The 18510-nt window shown below is 45.8% G+C and overlaps 1 protein-coding gene across 3 annotated transcripts in view; it reads right to left on the reverse strand.

Moving 5' to 3' along the window:
• USP16 (ubiquitin specific peptidase 16) overlaps positions 1-18510 on the reverse strand; it is a 351578-nt gene that overhangs the window by 200500 nt on the left and 132568 nt on the right. For all 3 annotated transcript variants that reach the window (XM_086934020.1, XM_086934021.1, XM_086934019.1), the window contains exon 6: positions 16352-16548. In XM_086934020.1, the coding sequence (XP_086790146.1) occupies positions 16352-16548 (197 nt within the window). The remainder of the gene's footprint in view (positions 1-16351; positions 16549-18510) is intronic.

Genomic DNA, 18510 nt, shown 5'->3' on the forward strand with positions numbered 1-18510 from the left:
AAGAGGGGATAGATCACGAGGAGACAATCGCCCTTTCTACCCTCGCTTTAGAGGTCCGATAGAAGAACGTTCCAAACCCTCCGAAGGTCCTGAACCTATGCAAATCGGTGGTATCCGTGGACCGCTGACACAGGAAGAAAAAGAGAAAAGGCGTCGTTTGAAGCAATGTCTCTATTGCGGAAAAGGGGGTCACTTCATTAAGGACTGTAGAGCCCGGAACACCGTTCCAGCCAGAAACCCCGTCCCAAGGATACAAGCTCTAGTACAGTCCGATCAACCGACGGAAAACTGAAGAACCCAAACCAGGAAGAGGTCTCTGTCTTGGGTTGTTTGCCGCAAATGATCTCCCCATGTCTTGCAAACACATTGCATCCTGCCGTGGCGCATATAAACCTTCAAATCATTCTCTGGGTCACCCCACAGAAATCATTGAATATAGATGCCTTAGTAGACTCAGGAGCCACCGGGAACTATATTGATCAGGAGTTTGCCATGAAGATCGGAATTGCATGTGAGAAAAAAGAAAAACCGGAGTTGGTGAAAGCTGTGGATGGAACTGTTTTATCATCGGGTCCAGTGGCCTACCACACCTGTCCCATGCTGATGCACATTGGAAACAATCATCAGGAATACATCCAGTTTGATCTCATTGATGCCCCCCAGTTTCGGCTCATCCTGGGAATGCCATGGTTAACTCTACATGATCCAAAGGTCTGTTGGGCCGCACGCACTATCACCTTGTCATCCGATTACTGTCAGGAACATTGTACTCAGGCTTCTTCGGTTCCCTGCACTACCGAACTCTCGTCTTCTCTTTGTCTGGCGGCTGCATGTCCTCTTGAGCGATACTGTTGTGCCACGATACTTCCCTTGGAGTATCAGTCGTTCTCCCCTGTGTTTGACAAACAACAGGCTACCCAATTGCCGCCACACAGGGTATACGACTGCAGAATCGATCTCGTACCAGGAGCAGATATTCCATGTAGCAGGGTCTATGCCATGACCGAGAAGGAGACAGAATATCTGAAAACATACATTGAAGAGAACTTAGCATCGGGATTCATCAGGCACTCATCATCTCCTGCCTCATCCCCTATGTTTTTTATTCCAAAGAAGGACTGCGCAGAATTGAGGCCCTGTATCGACTACCGAGCCATTAACCGCGTGACCATCAAAAACCGGTACCCTCTCCCCTTGATACCTGTGCTCATGGACCAACTCAAAGGAGCCAGATACTTTACCAAACTCGATCTGCGTGGAGCCTATCATCTGGTGCGTGTCAAAAAAGGGGATGAGTGGAAGACAGCATTTCGAACGAAGCTGGGCCTGTTTGAATATAGGGTGATGCCCTTTGGGCTGTGCAATGCCCCCGCCGCATTTCAGTTTTTTATGGACGAGGTTCTGCGGGGTTGTCTAGAAACCTATTGCATAGTCTACATCGATGACATCCTGGTGTATTCCTCCACTCTTTCCGAACATGTCATGCATGTGAAGTCTGTGCTAGACCGGTTACAACGTAACTCTCTCTATGCCAAGTTGGAGAAATGCTTGTTCCACGTCCAGGAAGTGTCCTTCCTTGGGTACATCATCAACGAGAAAGGCTTTCAAATGGACTTGAGTAAAGTAGAGGCGATACTCAATTGGACTACACCCAAAACCGTGAAAGCTGTACAAAGCTTTCTCGGTTTCGCAAACTACTATCGTAGATTCATCAAGGATTTCTCCAGGATCATACATCCGATTTCTTGTTTGTTAAGGAAGAATACGCCTTTTGTGTGGAGTAAAGATGCGGACGCGTCTTTTCAATACCTGAAGAAGCAGTTTACTCAAGCTCCTATTCTTCGTCACCCTGACTCACAACTACCATTTATACTGGAAACCGACGCATCTCAATATGCTGTGGGGGGAGTGCTTTCCCAAAGACACCCTAGTACGGGCCAAGTACACCCTGTTGCCTTCTTCTCTAAAAAGCTCACGCCATGTGAGGTGAACTATGCCATAACAGACAAAGAACTTTTAGCTATAAAAAGGGCATGTGAGGAATGGCGTCATTATCTACTAGGCGCAGTACATACAGTTGAGATCTATACTGATCACCGGAATTTGTTATTTTTGAAAACAGCTAAGGCCCTCACTCCCCGACAGTTACGGTGGTCTCTGTTTTTCTCTGACTATAACTTCATTATCAAATACAAACCCGGACCCCAAAATGGGAAGGCAGATGCGCTGTCACGTCTGGAGGATGGAGAACTGAGAAAGACCGAAGACATAGAAACACCTTTGATCCTTCAGGAAACAACTGCAAGCGTGGGATCTGTAGCTCTCCTGTCGTCAAACAACTTTCTTGAGGACGTGAAAATAGCCCTTGCAGATATGAACGTACTTGAATGGATACAAGAGGATCCAGAGCATCGCACGGAAAAGGATGATCTCGCCTACCAGGATGCTGCGCTGTTTATCCCCACCGATGCCCTAAGACAACGAGTTTTGGCCTGGTCTCATGATTCGGTTCTGGGGGGTCACATGGGAATGTACAAAACTATTGCTATCGTGGAGCGTTCCTTCTGGTGGCCTCAGCTAAGAGAGGAAGTCCGGTCTTATGTGAGGAACTGTGCCATCTGTACGCAAGGAAAAGCTGTGCATGCTCGACCGGTGGGACTACTGAGACCCTTGCCCATACCTCCCCAGCCTTGGCACACTCTCTCCATGGATTTTATTGTTGAGATGCCCCCTTGTGATGGAATGACAGTGATATTAGTTGTCGTCGATCACTTGACGTAGATGGGCCATTTCATACCTCTGGAGGATGTCCCCACATCTACTAAATTAGCAAAAGTGTTTCTTCAACATATAGTCCGGGCCCATGGTCTTCCTTGTGTATTGATCACCGACAGGGGTTCTCAGTTCACTTCTCGATTCTGGAAGGCGTTATGTACCACCTTGAACATTGATGCCCGTCTATCCTCCAGCTACCACCCTCAGACGGATGGAAAGACGGAGCGCCTGAATCAGACCCTGGAGCAATATCTTCGTTGTTTCTCTCTGAGGAATGATATGGACTGGACTGTGTTACTTTGGATGGCCGAATTCGCATACAACAATGCCGTGCACTCAACACTGGGTTGTTCGCCTTTTTTTTGTCTCCATGGGTACCATCCACACATCCTTCCCTTTGAGTGGCCTGTCCATTCCCCTGTTCCTAGCATCCACGAACACCACGCCCATCTGAGAGCGGTGTTGTTGGATGCACGAAACAGCCTGGCCGATGCCCAGTCCGCGCAGAAACGCTTCGCTGACAGGAAAAGGAGGGTCGAACCGACATATGGGGTAGGAGACAAGGTGTGGCTCTCCACCAAGAATCTCCACATTAAAGGGCATACCAAACTGACACCCAAATACGTGGGCCCCTATAGTATAGTTGAAGTGATCAACCCTGTTGCTGTGAAACTCCTGCTCCCGGTGGGTTGGAAGATTCATCCTGTGTTCCATGTCTCCCTCCTGGTTCCCTGCCCTCCCAGTATGAGGCTCCCGGTAGCTCCGCTTCCTATTGATGTGGATGGTCAGGAGGAATTTGAGGTGCAGTCCATCCTAGATTCCCGTATGGTGAGGGGCAGGATCCAGTACTTGGTGGAGTGGAAAGGTTACGGCCCGGAAGATCGGTCTTGGGAACCCTTAGGGAATCTGCACTGTCCGGAACTAGTTGACCGGTTCCATGCCCTGCATCCGGGCAAGCCTGGTCGACCGCCGAGTCGGCAGTCCTCGAGAGGGGGTTCTGTAGCGATTGTGGTGCCCGGGGGTCGAGGGATGGTACTACTATCAAGATCCCGAAGATGGTATGCGTGTGGGGACGTTTGTAGAAGAGGCAGAGTGAACTACAGTGACCAGCATTCCAAGGGGCAAGCAGGAAGAGCCATGAGACCTAAGGCATATTAGCCCCTCCCCTTCTCATGGACGGTGCTTGTCAATTTTTGTTTGTTGAGAGGATCGGAGTGGCGGAAGGTGTTCCCCGCCAGATTCCAGCGAGAAGCTAGAAGATTCCTGGATTTGAGAAGCCGTGATTACCCAGCGTTTGGAACTGTCAGCGCTTTTCTGATAAGTACTCAAAAAAACGGAAACGGGCTCGTTTTCGTTTTCTGCCTTGTTGTTTAAAGGTCCCTAGCTAGTTAGATTAGGGCACTCTTGGGACGATTGCTTGTTCTTGCAACTCATATTAGGCAGCGTTCTGCCTGAAGACGCGCTGCGCTAATATTCCTTGTACTGTCTCTCCAGTGAGGGTTTCTGGGAGACGTAGTCTCAGAACTGTTTATTGTTTTGTTTTGTTTTGTTCAAGGACAGTTCTTGCCACACAGAGAAAGAGACATTATTCCACGAACGTTTTCTTGTGGGTTCCCTGAAGCAATCTTGTGGCTGACACTGAGAGCGGTTTGTGCCATTTTAAACAACCGCTATTTTTCTATTTCCTTTTCTGACTACCTCAGGCCACAGTTTCTGAACTCATTACAGAACGAGTCATAGTCCTTGCAGGCTTGCTGTGGTGTCCTCTATTCACTGCCTGGGTTTTGTATGATTCCGGTGAGTGGTGTGCCTACAAATTGCTTCATATACTGTCCGAGACACCTTAAGTGTAGTGTTGACTGTGTTCCTTACTTTTCCCTAATCAGGTGGGTCCTCTCCTGCTGTCCTAAGCATCTTGGTGACCAGACTCCCGGGGGATCCCAAGGAATCATCGCTACCCATTTTTTATTTTATCCACTTCCCCTTTCCCGGCTAGGTACGTGTGCGCACAGTGTGTTTCGTTCCACTGTGGGTTTCGTGTCTGGTGGGGTAAGGAGAGCTTAGCATCCGAAGTCGTTTCTGCCGGACACCCTGAGCTAAGGTTAGTGGCGTGTGTGAGCCTGCGCTGCTGCCAATCCATGACAGATGCCCGTTGATGTCTTGGACAACAACAAAGTGTTGTCCGCGAACATCAACGCGGGCACTCTCCCCGAGAGTAGCCTCGGGGCATCACTATCCTTGACTCCAAGTAGATGGTCTATAAGCCCATTAATATATAGACAGAATAAGGTGGGGACCAGGACACAACCCTAGCGCACCCCCTGTTTCACCGGGAAGCGTGCTGAAAATTCTCCATGCTTCCTGCACCTTACTTGTGCATAGGTCTCCTTATGCAGCCTCATCAGCACATCCAAAAGATATGCTGGAATGCCAAGATCAAGCAATACCCTCCACAGTTTTTCCCGAGGGACCAGATCAAAAACAGACCTCAGGTCAACGAAGATGAGGTAGAGGCTGCCACTCTCCACACTCACCGTTTTCCAATATAAGACCTGAAGTCTGAATATCTGGTCGATAGTAGATGTGCTCGTCTTGAAGCCAGCCTGGAAGGGACTGAAGATCTCTTTATCCTCAATCCAACCCTGGACTCGGTCTAGAATAACCCGTCCCATCAATTTTTGGGTGGTATCTATCAGGCTGATGGGCCTATAATTGTACAGTAAAAGAGGACAACCTTTTTTATGCATTTGAACTATCTCGGCACCACGCCAAGTGTCCGGCGGGTCCATGCCCTTTGAAATAGCATTGAACAAAGCGCACAAATATGGTGCCCAAATTTTTGTTTCTGACCGGAATAGATCATCAGGGAGCTTGTTTAAGCCGAGCAACTTATTTGGTAGTAATTTGTCGATGGCGGATTCTACTTCGCATAGTCATCTCCCAAACCCCCTCCAATCGATACTCATGGAGGAGGCTGGTTAGCGAAGTAGAAGTACCGTCATTGCCTGAATTTGCATACAAAGCTCCAAGGTGAGCTTCCCAGACTGCTGGGGCTATATTGGGTTCTACCGCTAGTCTGCCCTCCCTCCCCCCAGAGCTGACTTTTGCCCAAAATGTTTTCAAGTCTTTTCCCATAAGGGCATTCCTGAGATCATCCCATTTATCGGTTTCCCAATTTTTCTTTTCTGATTGGGTAACCCGCTTGTACTTGATCCTACATAGATTAATTTTTGACCTGTCCTTAGCCTTCAGAGCACTTAACAGTTCTGTTTTGGCCTTACGGCAATTGGCATTATACCAGGGATGAACTGAGACCGGATTCACCCTTTGACTTCCTGCCGGATTAAACACATCAAGCAATTTGGAAGTCAGCTGTTTATGTATTTTTAGAGGCCTGTCCCCATCCCTGTTTGCGTGTCCATTACCCAGGCCCATTTCTCTTAAGTGTGGCAGAACCTGATGGTAAATGTTTGCTAATTTAGTTGGAGAACCCTGAATATAGGACCACTTTACTCTCCGCCTGTTATTAGTTAGAGACAATAAATATTGTGTTGAGTTGGGCACTGGTACGGGGTTTGACAGACCAAAACTCCCTGGGTTGACTGTCATAACTAGAGCGTTATGATCACTATCTTTTCTCGGGTGGATCTGGAAGTCCAGGACCCTATCCCATGTTCTGGTTTCAACCATAATGTAATCCTGAATTGAATTTTGCCCTTCTCTATTGAAGGTGGGTAGGCCTGATCTATCCGATTTGGTCCTCCCGTTATATGCCCTCAATGAAGATGACAGGGTAAACGACTTTATTTGTAGAACCAGAGGCGTCCACGCTCTAACTGGTGGAGGCTGAGGTTCAAGAATATCCTCATCGTCTGGGCCGTCTAAGCTTGAATTGGTTAGAGGCTCAAACTGGCAATTAAAATCTCCCTCTTTTATCAGGACAGCTGCTGGGTCGAGAGTCAAAATAAACTGTCTCAGGTGTTCAACGACTCCAGACTCCTGCCCATTCTGCGATGGCCTTGAGTAGATATTAAGTAGGGTGATTTGTGTATTTGCTGGCATTGTTAAGAGGACACATTGTACATCCTCAGAATTTGTTAGAATCTGCTCAGCTTTAGCACCCAGGTGCGTGCGCGCACCGCCGATGGTCTTCCCCTGCCCCTCATCGTGGCCTGTATATTAAAAGTGGCAAAGCCTTTCCTCTGAAAGTCATTCCGAGCCCACATCTCGTGCAATGTATTTATTCAGTATCATAAACTGTATAATTGATTCACATTGTTGTACATTTCAGTCATGATCTCGGATTACATTCCAGTTGCAATATGTTCACTAAAACATTTATACAAACTTGTTGGACTTGGCCCTTTTTGCAGGGTCATCCCTGAACTCTTTGCCTTCCTCCTGTATTTTGTCTGACCTATTTTTGTTGGTTTTATGACTCTGGTCACTTTACCACTGCTGATCAGTGCTACAGTGCATATGCTCTCCCTATTGTAAATTCATGTATGGATTAGTGACTCCATGATTGGCTGATTTGGTTTACTTGTCAGACCTGTGGCCAGGGCTTGTAAACCAAATGCTGCTAGTGGGCTTGCCGCACTGGTTGTGCCACCCACAGAAGCAGCCTGTAAAAGTGTGTCTCAGGTCTGCCATTGCAGAGCCTGTGTGCAGTCTGGTACTGCCATGTTGTCTGGGCAAGTACACCCACTTGCCAGTCCCTAAACCTTCCCTTCATGTCAGACACCCCTATGGTAGGCCCAAGGGCAGGGTGCACTGTAAGTATAAGGTAGGACAAGCCCTGATGTGTGTGGCATGTCCTAATAGTGAATTACAGCCACTTTCGTTTTTCACTATTGCAAGGCTGCCTATTCCCCATAGGCCAGAATGGGAAGTTAGATTATTACATCTTATGATCCTAAGTGACTCCGGGAACTAGGTAGAAATTAGAGTTTAGTATGCCTGAACTCAGAATGATAAAACACATCTTTTAGTGATGTTGGTTTTAACATTCGTGTTTGAAAATACCACTTTTAGAAAGTAGGTATTTTCTTGTCTACCTATCCAAGCCTGCCTCTGCAAGGCTGTGTAATCCTTGTCTGGAGTTTGAGTGAGAAAGGGCTGGGGATTCCAGGAGACAGGGTGAGTCAGCCCAGTGGTGAATAGAGAGATTTGCATCTAGATGGGAGGGAGGAGTTGCACCTGGGACCTGAATACGACTGTCCCTTCCCTCCACAATGCTGGCTCCACCTCCTGTGGTGCGTCTGATATCTCTGTCATGCACTGTGAAAGGAAAGAAGAAGTCATGTCAACAGAGTGCTCCAGGACTGACCAGAACTGGTTTGGAGTAGGCAAAGGCCTCTTTGCCTTCAGAGAACAAAGAGAAACTGTGTATAAAAGAGGGGACCCAAACGCCAGAATTTTAGATCACTTTGGACAACAAGAAGAAACCTTTGCTGAGGATAGGAACCAGAGAGACTGAGGAGAGACTACCCCTAAGCTGAAGTGCTGCATGGGGGATTGGCCTGCAGTGGTTGCCTGACTGCTAAAGAAAGGAAAGAGGAACTTTGTTAACTTTTTTTCAACTTGTAAGGATCTCCAAGGGCTTGAGAAAAGAACTTGCCTCCTGCTGAAGTCTCAGGGACAACAGACTTCACCCACCCGCTCCCCAAGAGTTCTTTGTTAGAGCCTGCAGTTGTGCTGGACTCTCTGAGGAACTGCGTGTCGCAGGGAGCTGGAAGCGCGACTCAAGAACAGGAAGCGTGTCGCAGAACTGCCGCTTCACAACACAAAGCGCCTGGACCGGACTTTGCTATGTGGTGCCTGCAAGCTGCAGGGGAGTAACTCTACTCCAAGGGAGATTGCTGGCAATTTGCAAAGTGCTGGCAGCCCACCAGGGTTCTTAGCAGATGCAAAGCAAATGCACGAGTCGGTTCATCACGATTGTTGGGACAGGTGCAGGTAGGCAGGGTTTGGTGCCAAAGGTCTGCAGCTGGTCCTCAGTTCTCGTTTCTTCACTCTTCTTTGTCCTTTTCTTCTTGTGTCAGTCAAATCTGGGTTCCTGGTGCCAGAAGTGCCAACTAAATACTCAATCTAGGGGTGCTGAAAGGAGTGCAAGGTAGCAGCCAATGAGTTTCTTAACTTTGGGGAGCCTACACCCTCTAAATGATCACTTGCTGTGGGGAGTGGACATAATCCCAACAGTGTACAGTGTATCTAATTTCACTAAAAACCAAGATGGTGGAATTCCACTATTTGTCAGGTAGCCCACCTTAGGGCTGTAACTAGCCAGATAGTGAACACGCCTCCTGACTAGCTAATTTTCCCACCTGTCCGGGTGCCAAATGGGCCCTTAGCAGGGGTGGCAATTCCGCTGTCTGAGGGGAAGCAGGGGTCGCATATTAAAGGCGAAAGAGGCCTTAGAAGCCTCCTGCCTTGATATGGTGTGACTAGCCATCTTGCTTGGAGGAGGTAGGAGGTGTCAGAAAAGTGTCTGAAGGCAGGCTGGTGGATACCAGTCATCCAGCACACTAGAGGTTGGTAGTTTTTCATGGGCACCTCAAAGATGCCCCCTGGGTGCATGTCATTAAAAAATCCACTACTGGCATCAATAGGGATTTATTAAAACAAGATGTTTGATACCAAACACCATTGATTTCAAGGACCCTCTTTAGTACCCATGCCCTGGGTACCATTTACTAGGGACTTACAAGGGTGCCTAAGGCTTGCCAATTGTTTCACAATTGCACAGTTACTTTGTTTTTGGAATGTACACTGGCACTGGGGTCCTGGTTAGTAGGACCCCAGTGCACTCCAGTCAAAGTTGCATCAAATACCCGCAAGAATTGGGAGTGACAATGTCAAAAAGGGGTACTTTCCTACAGTTTATGTTGTTTTGGTGGATAGTTACAACTTAGCTTTCAGCTTCCTCCCACTTCTGTAGTTCTGTAGTCCGGATCAACACAGCCTTGTTGTACAAGTATTTCTGGAATGCTTTTAGTGCCAGAAATATTGCTAGCAACTCTAAGTGGTTGATATGCAGTGTCTTTTGTTTGATTGTCCAGAGCCCTTGGACTGTATATTGAAGTAAGTGGGCTCCCCAACCGGTCAGTGATGCGTCCGCTGTTAGTACTACTTGTGGAACCGGCTCTTGGAACAGTCGCCCCGTGGAAAGGTTTTGTGGGTTCCACCACTGCAGAGAGTTGTAAGCGCGCCGGTCTACCAACACTACGTCTTTTAGTTGTCCTTGAGTTTGGTTCCACTGCTGTGCTAGGCATTCTTGCAGTGGGCGCATTTGAAGTCGGGAATGAGGGACAATGAATATGCAGGACGCCATCATGCCTATGAGCTGCATGAACACTCAAGCTGGCAAAGAGTGTTGAGGCTGAAATCTTTGAATGAGAGTTTGCATGTTGGCTATCCTGGCTGGATTTGGATATGCTTTTGCTACTGAGGTATTTATTGTAGCCCCCCAGATATTGCTGTATGTGGGAGGGCTGTAGATGTGATTTTGGGTAATTTATTGAAAAACCCAGGCTGTGTAGCAGCTGGAGTTTTTGAGACATATGGCTTGCACACTGCGCGTACAAGTTGGCTTTTATGAGCCAATCGTCCAGGTATGGAAACACGTGGATGTGTTGCCGTCTGAGGTGTGCTGCTACTACCGCTAAACATTTTGTGAAAACTCTTGGGGCTGTAGTTACCCCGAAGGGGAGAACTTTGAACTGATAATGTTGACCTTCTATTGTGAACCGGAGGTATTTCCTGTGAGCTGGATGTATAGGTATGTGAAAATATGCATCTTTGAGGTCTAATGTAGCAAGGAAGTCGCCTTGCTGGAGTAGCGGGAGTACTTGTTGTAGAGTAATCATATGGAAATGCTCTGAGAGTATGTATTGGATCAGAGGTCTTAGGTCCAATATTGGTCTGGGGGACCCGTCCTTTTTGGGAATAAGAAGTATAGGGAGTATACTCGTGTCCCTTGGTGTTGAAAAAGGACTGGCTCCATGGCTCCCTTTTCCAGCATGGATGTTACCTCTTGTTGTAAAAGCATGATGTGTTCTCTGGACATAGGACGGTGTTTGGGTGGTATGTTGGGTGGAGTAGAAGTGAGTTCCAGCCAATAACCATACTGGATAATTTGTCTCACCCACCTGTCTGTGGTAATTGCGTTCCAGACTGGTAGGAATTTTTGACTTTGTCTCCGACTGGTGTTAGATGGTCGGGAGGGAGTGTGATGAAGTCACTGTTTGGCGGCAGTGGAGGATCTGGTGTTATTGCCGCCACGTCCTCTGCCCTTATTATGGTTGCCCCTATAACCGCCTCTGTTGGAGCCTTTATTAAAGGAACTTTGGGTGTTGCTTTTGTATGTAGAGGAAGGCTGTGATGTGTAGCCTCGTGCGGTGCCTCTGTAGGAGGAGCGACGAAAGGAACTTCTATGTTGTTGAAACTGCATTGCGCCCATAGATTTAGCAGTTTCTGTATCTTTTTTCATTTTGTCTAAAATGGTATCTACTGCAGAGCCAAACAGGAAGTCTTGCTTAACTGGTTGGTTGAGGATGGTGGATTGCACCTCGTTATTAAAACCAGAGATGCGTAGCCAAGCGTGCCTGCGTAGTAATACACTAGTATTAATGGACCTGGCTGATGTCTCTGCAGTGTCAAGCGCACATTTAATAGAAGCATTAGTTATAAATTTGCCTTCCTGTATGAGGTCGTTAGCCTGAGCTTTGAAAGGTTCTGGCAGGTGTTGCAGTAAACCTTCAAGTTGATCGCAGTGTGCTCTATCGTAGCGAGCTAGTAGAGCTTGTGTGTTTGCAATCCTCCATGAATTAGCAGCCTGTGAGGCTACTCTTTTGCCTGAGGCTTCTAATATTTTAGAATCCTTGTCAGGAGGGGGAGCATCTCCTGTTGTTAGCGAGTTAGCTCTCTTGCGAGCGTTTGCTACTACTAGTGAGTCTAAAGGCAACTGGCATTTAATATAAGTAGGGTCTGTAGGGGCCGCCTTATATTTTTTCTCAATCCTGGGATTGAGTACACGTGCTCTGGCTGGATCTTTGAATATGTCTGGCACGTCTTTTAGTACCCTTTTTAGCGTAGGAAGTGTCCTGACCTTCTCAGAGGTAGGAAAAGTGTCAAATAGAAAATCTTCTATTGGGTCAGTGTGCATGTCGACCTTGTGGTATTTTGCTGCTCTATCTAGCAGTTGGTTGAAAACTATGGCGTCGTCAGTAGGAGACGGCTTTGTGGGGTATGGGGAGATGTCTGGGATTGGTTGTGTGTCATATGGATCATTCTGGTCCTCCCATGTGTCATCTTGTGCATGAGGATCCTCTGGTTCATTAAAATCATCCTGAGGATCTTCCCCCATGTTATCATCGTCATTATAATCTGAGTGTGTTGGAGAGTAGGGCACAAAAGGCATATTAGGATAGACAGGAGGAGGAGTAAAAGGTCTAGAGGGAGATGTCCCGAAGTCCTTTTTCTTTGGAGGAACAGGGGAAGGAGTGTCTGTGTCCAATGGTCTCTTTTTCCGGTAATAAACTGTAACTTTTCCTGTTTCAGGGTTAATATTCAGTTTAGATTGTTCCTCAGTTTCTGGATCAGGATGGAAGAGTTCTTCCTCAACTGTCTGTGGCTTTGACACAGGTGTTTTTGTCTTACTGACTTGTTTGTGACCTTTTGGCTCGAGGGCCTTTGGAGTCTTTTTCGGCTCGACTGTTGCTTTGGGGTCGGAAACCTTTTTTGGTTCGACGTCTTTTGTTGATTTAACAGTCTTTTTCGGTTCGTCACCTTTGTTTGGCTCGACGACCTGTTTCGGATCGACTGGAGCTTTTGGTTCGATACGTTTTTTATGCTCTACAGCTTTTTTCGACTCAAGGTTTTTGGTCGAGTCAATGACTTTTTTTCGGTTCGACCAGCTTTGTGGTGTGATCCTGCTTTTGTTGATCAACACTCTTTTTCGGATATACGCCCTTTTTTGGGTCGGGTGTTCTTTTTGGATCGACGACCCATTTTGGTTCGAGGCTTTTCTTTAGATCGATAGCTTTTGACTCGATAACCTTTATGGGTTGGGAGACCTTCTTTGTTTCGACCACCTTCTTCGGTTCGACAACCTTTGGTTCGGCAGCCTTCCTCGGTTCGACAACCTTCTTCGGTTGGACGACTTTCGGTTCGACCACCCTTTTGGGTTCGACAACCTTTTTGGGGAGAATGTTACTCGGTCCTGGGCTATCAGAAGGCTTGGTTTTGGGCTTCGGAGCAGAGCCGGAAGGCGGCTAAGGCCTTTAAGTGATGCTTCGACCGGAGCCTTAGGTTTTGGGATAAGCGGTGTTGGGGGCTGTATACTCACTGTTTGCCCCGGAGTGATCTGGTCATCGGAGTCCGACTGGCCCTCAACAGTGACTATTTCTAGATCTGAGTCCGCCGCTTCTGGGAGGTCGTGTTCATCATCGAAGATGTCCTCCGGTTCGGGTGCCGGCCGCTGCATCTCTGGCCTAGCGGCCCGTCGAATCCGGATGGTCTTCTTTTTCTAACGAAATTGGGCACACGCTGGGCAATTTTCTTCGTTGTGCTCCGGTGATAAGCACTTGTTGCATACTGTATGTTTGTCAGTATGCGGGAATTTGGAGTGGCATTGTGGGCACCTTTTGAACGGGCTCCCTTCTATCGACAGCAGGCCCACGTGGCGTCGAAAGGCCCAGCGGCCCGCGTCGATGACCGGATCGAGATGGAAAGTTTGGTCGAGTCAAACAGTACCTAACGAGAACAATACCATCGAAGTCGAAGGCCTTCTGGCCTTAGAAAGTAGTTTAGTTTTGATTCCGAAGTTGGAGTAGCGGAATAACATCCGAACCTAATGGTGGAAAAAAACAATCTGAGGATGGAGAAGATGCCCATGCGCACTGTAGTCCAGGGGATGAGTCACCTATCTCGTGATACTTCGAAGACTCTTCCAAGACAACAAGGTGCAATTATCCGGACCCAACACTAGGCGGCGATCTATGCTAAGATATGAATTCAGCAGCCCACATGCCTCGAACATAAACTACTCTGAGCCCTTGCATCATTAAAGGTCACAGCAAGCTTGGGTGGCCGACACATTGGTAATAAAAAGTAGTAGGTTCTGGTGAAGTTTCTTTCCGATGAAAGAGCTAGGTTTTCCTCTAGTGGGTCCATTTTTAAACTCGTCCTAAATTATGAGGGGCACTGCAAGCAAGTCTTCCTATACCAGATGCCAACAAGTACCATTGGGAAAAGTCTTAATTTGAAGGATCTGATTCATTAATATTGAGTAGAATCATGTTGCAATCTGACAAGAAAAAACATCAGACATTACTGCACACATCATCTTGTGTGTCAGAGTTCTTCTTCACCCAGATCTAAAAAAGGAAGTGAAGGATAAACACCAAAAACGAGGACGAAGAACTCCGCTGACCTCTCTTTTATAATTTGGCAACATTGCCTGGTCAAATAGTGAGTTTTTTATGACTGCGTCAAGATGTCAGGCATCTATTCAAACACTGGCTGAAACACCCATGACAATTAAAGGGTAACAAACATCGACTGTAAAGGCTATCAATGCCATTGAGATAAGCTGTTGCTGCTGAGTATGGAATGCTGCATGTGAAGGTGGACAGCTGTTGAAAATTAGTCGGTGAAATTAGTTTCATGGGCATTACAAACATCCTCTAGAATTTGTTGCTGCGGAAAGGGGGCTGGCAAGCCAGTTGGCACAGTACATAGACGTCAACTGGAAAAGAATAACATTTTTCAGGGTGCAGGCCCGCAATGAGTTTTACCATGGCTCAATCTGAAAGCCCTGTGCGAGGTAGATGCAGGTACTTTATAATATTTGAGTACACGTAAAATACCAGCAAAAATTAGCTTGAGGCATCTCTGAATGAGCAGCAACAAATGCAGAACATGTGTAACTTCTTGGGACCATGGGGCCTTCTCAAAGAAATCTGTCAGCCCTGGCTGATTTACTCACAGAGTGCTAGTACAATAGCTGAGATATAAGCAGACACTCTGGTTACTAAGGTTCAATTTATGAGCTGGACGGGGTAGTTTGTCTGTGTGGGATACCAGTTTGTCCAATAATAAGCTTCAGAGTGTTCCTACACACAGATTTCTAGAGTACGTGAACACTTAACTAGATTATGCAGGCTAGAAAATCCAGCATATAAAACTGCTTTGGAATATGCTGCTAGAGCAGCCTGTCCTCGGGGCCCAACCCAGTCACTATCTAAGGCAAGAGGGAGCATGTAAAGCTTCCACCCCACCAAGCTAGCTCGTCTTCTTCCCAGCGCCAACCTTTCTGTCAATTCTACCACCCACCTACACTAAAATGTACCACCTGTTTGAAGCATGTGGTAAATGTGAATGTTAATACCGATGGAATAGGAAATTATGTACAGAATTCAGCCCGGGAAAAATTAGTCTACATAGTTCTTCCCCCATTCCAGGGACAAGCAAATAACTTGTAATAGGAGGATTGAGGTATAGAGGTACTAATTGAATTCTTCATTAGACCCATCCGGTATCTCTGCATCTAAATTCGCTCTACTAGTAATCAGGGCCCAAGTTTCAACCACTTGTGCTATAGCAAAAGAAAAAACGTGGTAAGTATCTGGAAAGATACTCAAACCAGCAGCCAGTGCTTTAGACAAATTCATATATTTCTGTCCATTGTTTGTGTTTTTCTCAGAGACTCACCTTAACAAGCACAAGCATGATGAGGTGACAGTCCTGTAGATCAGTGTACCCGGCGACTCAAGTTTCAATTCAGTGAGGAGGGCTAATAACGCCTAAGTTATTTGTGTTGCCCTGCTAAGAGGATGTGGTCATGCAGTTCAGCCTGCAATGTTCATTTCAGGACAGACCATGAAGGACTGCACACAGTTGAACCTCATCTGTCATGGTACTAAAAATGTAACTAGTGCTACCAGAGTAATATTAATGGTAAAGATGATTTAAGCTTTTCCATCAATCCATCGTCCACCATCCTTCCTCTGCCCTCAGATCTGTCCTCCTGCGATAGATGGTCTCTTGCACACTGTGAGCAGATTTCATGTCAATCACATTTATGTTTGGAGCTACAGTCTAATTTCAAATATGTCAATCTGGAATGGAACCTTCTTTGGCTTCTATGTCCTTTCTATGCCCTGATGGTTACAGCCTTCTTTTGTGTTGAAAGACTGATGTCCTCTTTCTACTCTCATGTCGGCTCCTGCCTCCTCGTCTTGCATGATTTCTTCTTGCAAATTTTTCCATTTTCTTATCCATTTTAATATTTCATGAAAATCTTTCCTACTGCTGCAATGCAGTGCTTATCAACTCAACACATCCCTGCTACTCCTTGATACTCTCTCTGCTCACTTTTCCTTGTCCAGGTTACTGCTTTTTTTATGGTAAGCACAGTTCCTCTCCTAACCATGCGATTAGTGAAACGGGTGTGCATGTTACCAATGAGTATGTATAGACTAGTAAAACGTTTTAGCTGGTTCTCCAGCTATTACCTCGTGCAAGGAAAAAATATGCTAGAGTTCCAAAAGTCATTATTTTTAAGTTAACTTACCTGCATTACAGCATTAAAGAAGCATGTATTTCCAAGGTTACTGAATCCTCTTACAGTCACTTCTGCGCTGGTACCAAGAGAAACAGGTACTTTTTCTTCATTGACGTCGATAACATGTTTAACCTTCTCTTTTTCATTTTTGCTATCTTTTTCAAGTTTTTTATTTTCAGGCTCCTTTTTCTGTTGTTCATTCAAAACTGGGAAAAAAATATTATCAAGCTATGCATTATGAAGATGAAGAGCACGTTTGTCACAGCATGATTAGAAAAATCTGAGGTGCTATACAAATGGACTATTAGGACTATAAAAGATACACAAAGGTACCAATTGCCTACACAGTTGGCATTGTACCTATAAAATGGCAAACAAAAGAGTGTTCTTGGTAAATCACTAATGGAAATAATGGATAAGGATGCTGTACCAGCGGCATCACTTTTGTTCATAAAAAATGAAAAAAGTTACTCAAATGTTAACCTAGTTTTCTATAATGGGTATCTTCATCAAAGTCGTTTCCAGAGAATAGTCCCACTTATGCGTGGATTCCTGAAGTAGCTTTTATTTTTCTCAAAAAGTTATATAAAAGTTGGAATTAAAATATGTCCGTCTATAGACTATTTTGATCACATCTCATTTTTATCGGACAAACACACGTGTGGGGCTAAGTGCCTGGAAGCACTCTTCATGAACCAGTTTTAAAGAGGAAAAAACAAAAAGAGGGTAATGGAGCGAAGTAGTTAGCAGTTTTCTGAAGTCGAAATCTGACAATGCTTCATTATGGAAGTGTAAGAGAAGTGAGAGCGATGGAAGCGAGCTTTAGGGAGATGGAGGTGGTTAATTAGGCTACTGGGCACTCCACGTGTTAGGTATTTGATGTTGGTTTTACCTAAACTGGCTATCATCATGCACTCCATAAACCATTTTTAATGATTCTATACTATGGGAAATACAGGACTTTGTGACTTCGATACAGACATTTTTACAAAATAACATTAGGAAGAAAACGAGTTACTTACCTGTAACTTCAGTTATCCAGTATTGGTATCTTTCATAGATTCACATGCTTAGAATCATCCCCGCCGACGAGGTGGGAGTCTCGCGGTACAATAAAACATATAAGTCACTAAAATAGCCTATCTCAGTCTTTTTGTAAAAAGAACCAAACTTGGAAACCAGTCAATCAGGCAGCCGCACCCTCTAGAACAATCCCCACAGAGAGGCAAACCCTCAGATTTTCGTAGCACTAGTGATAGTAGTATACCATTATGATAAGGTAAGCCTCTCCGGGGAGGAGGGTGGGTCGCATGTGAATCTATGAAAGATACCAATACTGGATAACTGAAGTTACAGGTAAGTAACTCGTTTTCTTATCCAGTATTGGGGTATCTTTCATAGATTCACATGCTTTGAATCAGAGTAGCTAGCAGTAAATAACACTTATATGCATAGTGGGTGGTGGGTATCATAAGAAGTTCAAGAGATACCATGTCAAACCAATGCAACATTCACAAACATTTCTATATTGTGAGAAAGAGCAAATCATACTCATACACAATAATGGTTATATCAAATAGAGAACTTTTACAACATTACGTATAACATATTCTTGCCATCAGGCTTACCTCATCTAAAAAGGTTTCGTAGTATTGCTTGTCCAACTGCTGATTCAGCTTCTGTTGCCAGATCCAAGCAATAATGCAGAGTGAAAGTATGTACACTCTTCCAGGTTGCGGCTCGGCAAATCTTGTCTAAGGACACTCCAGCAAACAATGCCCTAGAAGAGGACACAGCCCTGGTAGAATGAGCTCTTGGCTTGCTTGACAATGGATGGCCTGCTTTGCAATGGCAGAACTAAAAAGCAGATGCAATTCACTTTGAGAAGGTAGCTTTTGAGATAGCGGATCCTTTTTTGGGGCCACCGTACGAGAGAAATAACTGATCAGATTTTCTGAAGGACACAGTTCGAGATATGTAGAACTTTAGGCATCTTTTGACATCCAAAGTATGCAATGACTTCTCCGCCGCAGACAACGGGTTTGGGAAGAATGTCCGCAACACTACAGGCTCATTGAGATGAAATGAAGTTGGAACTTTAGGTATGAATGTGGAATTAGTTCGCAAAAGGACGTAATCATTAGTGAATTTCAGATATGGTTGTCGTA

This window comes from Lissotriton vulgaris, chromosome 8 (assembly GCF_964263255.1).
Source record: "Lissotriton vulgaris chromosome 8, aLisVul1.2, whole genome shotgun sequence".
Classification (NCBI taxonomy): Eukaryota; Metazoa; Chordata; class Amphibia; order Caudata; family Salamandridae; genus Lissotriton; species Lissotriton vulgaris.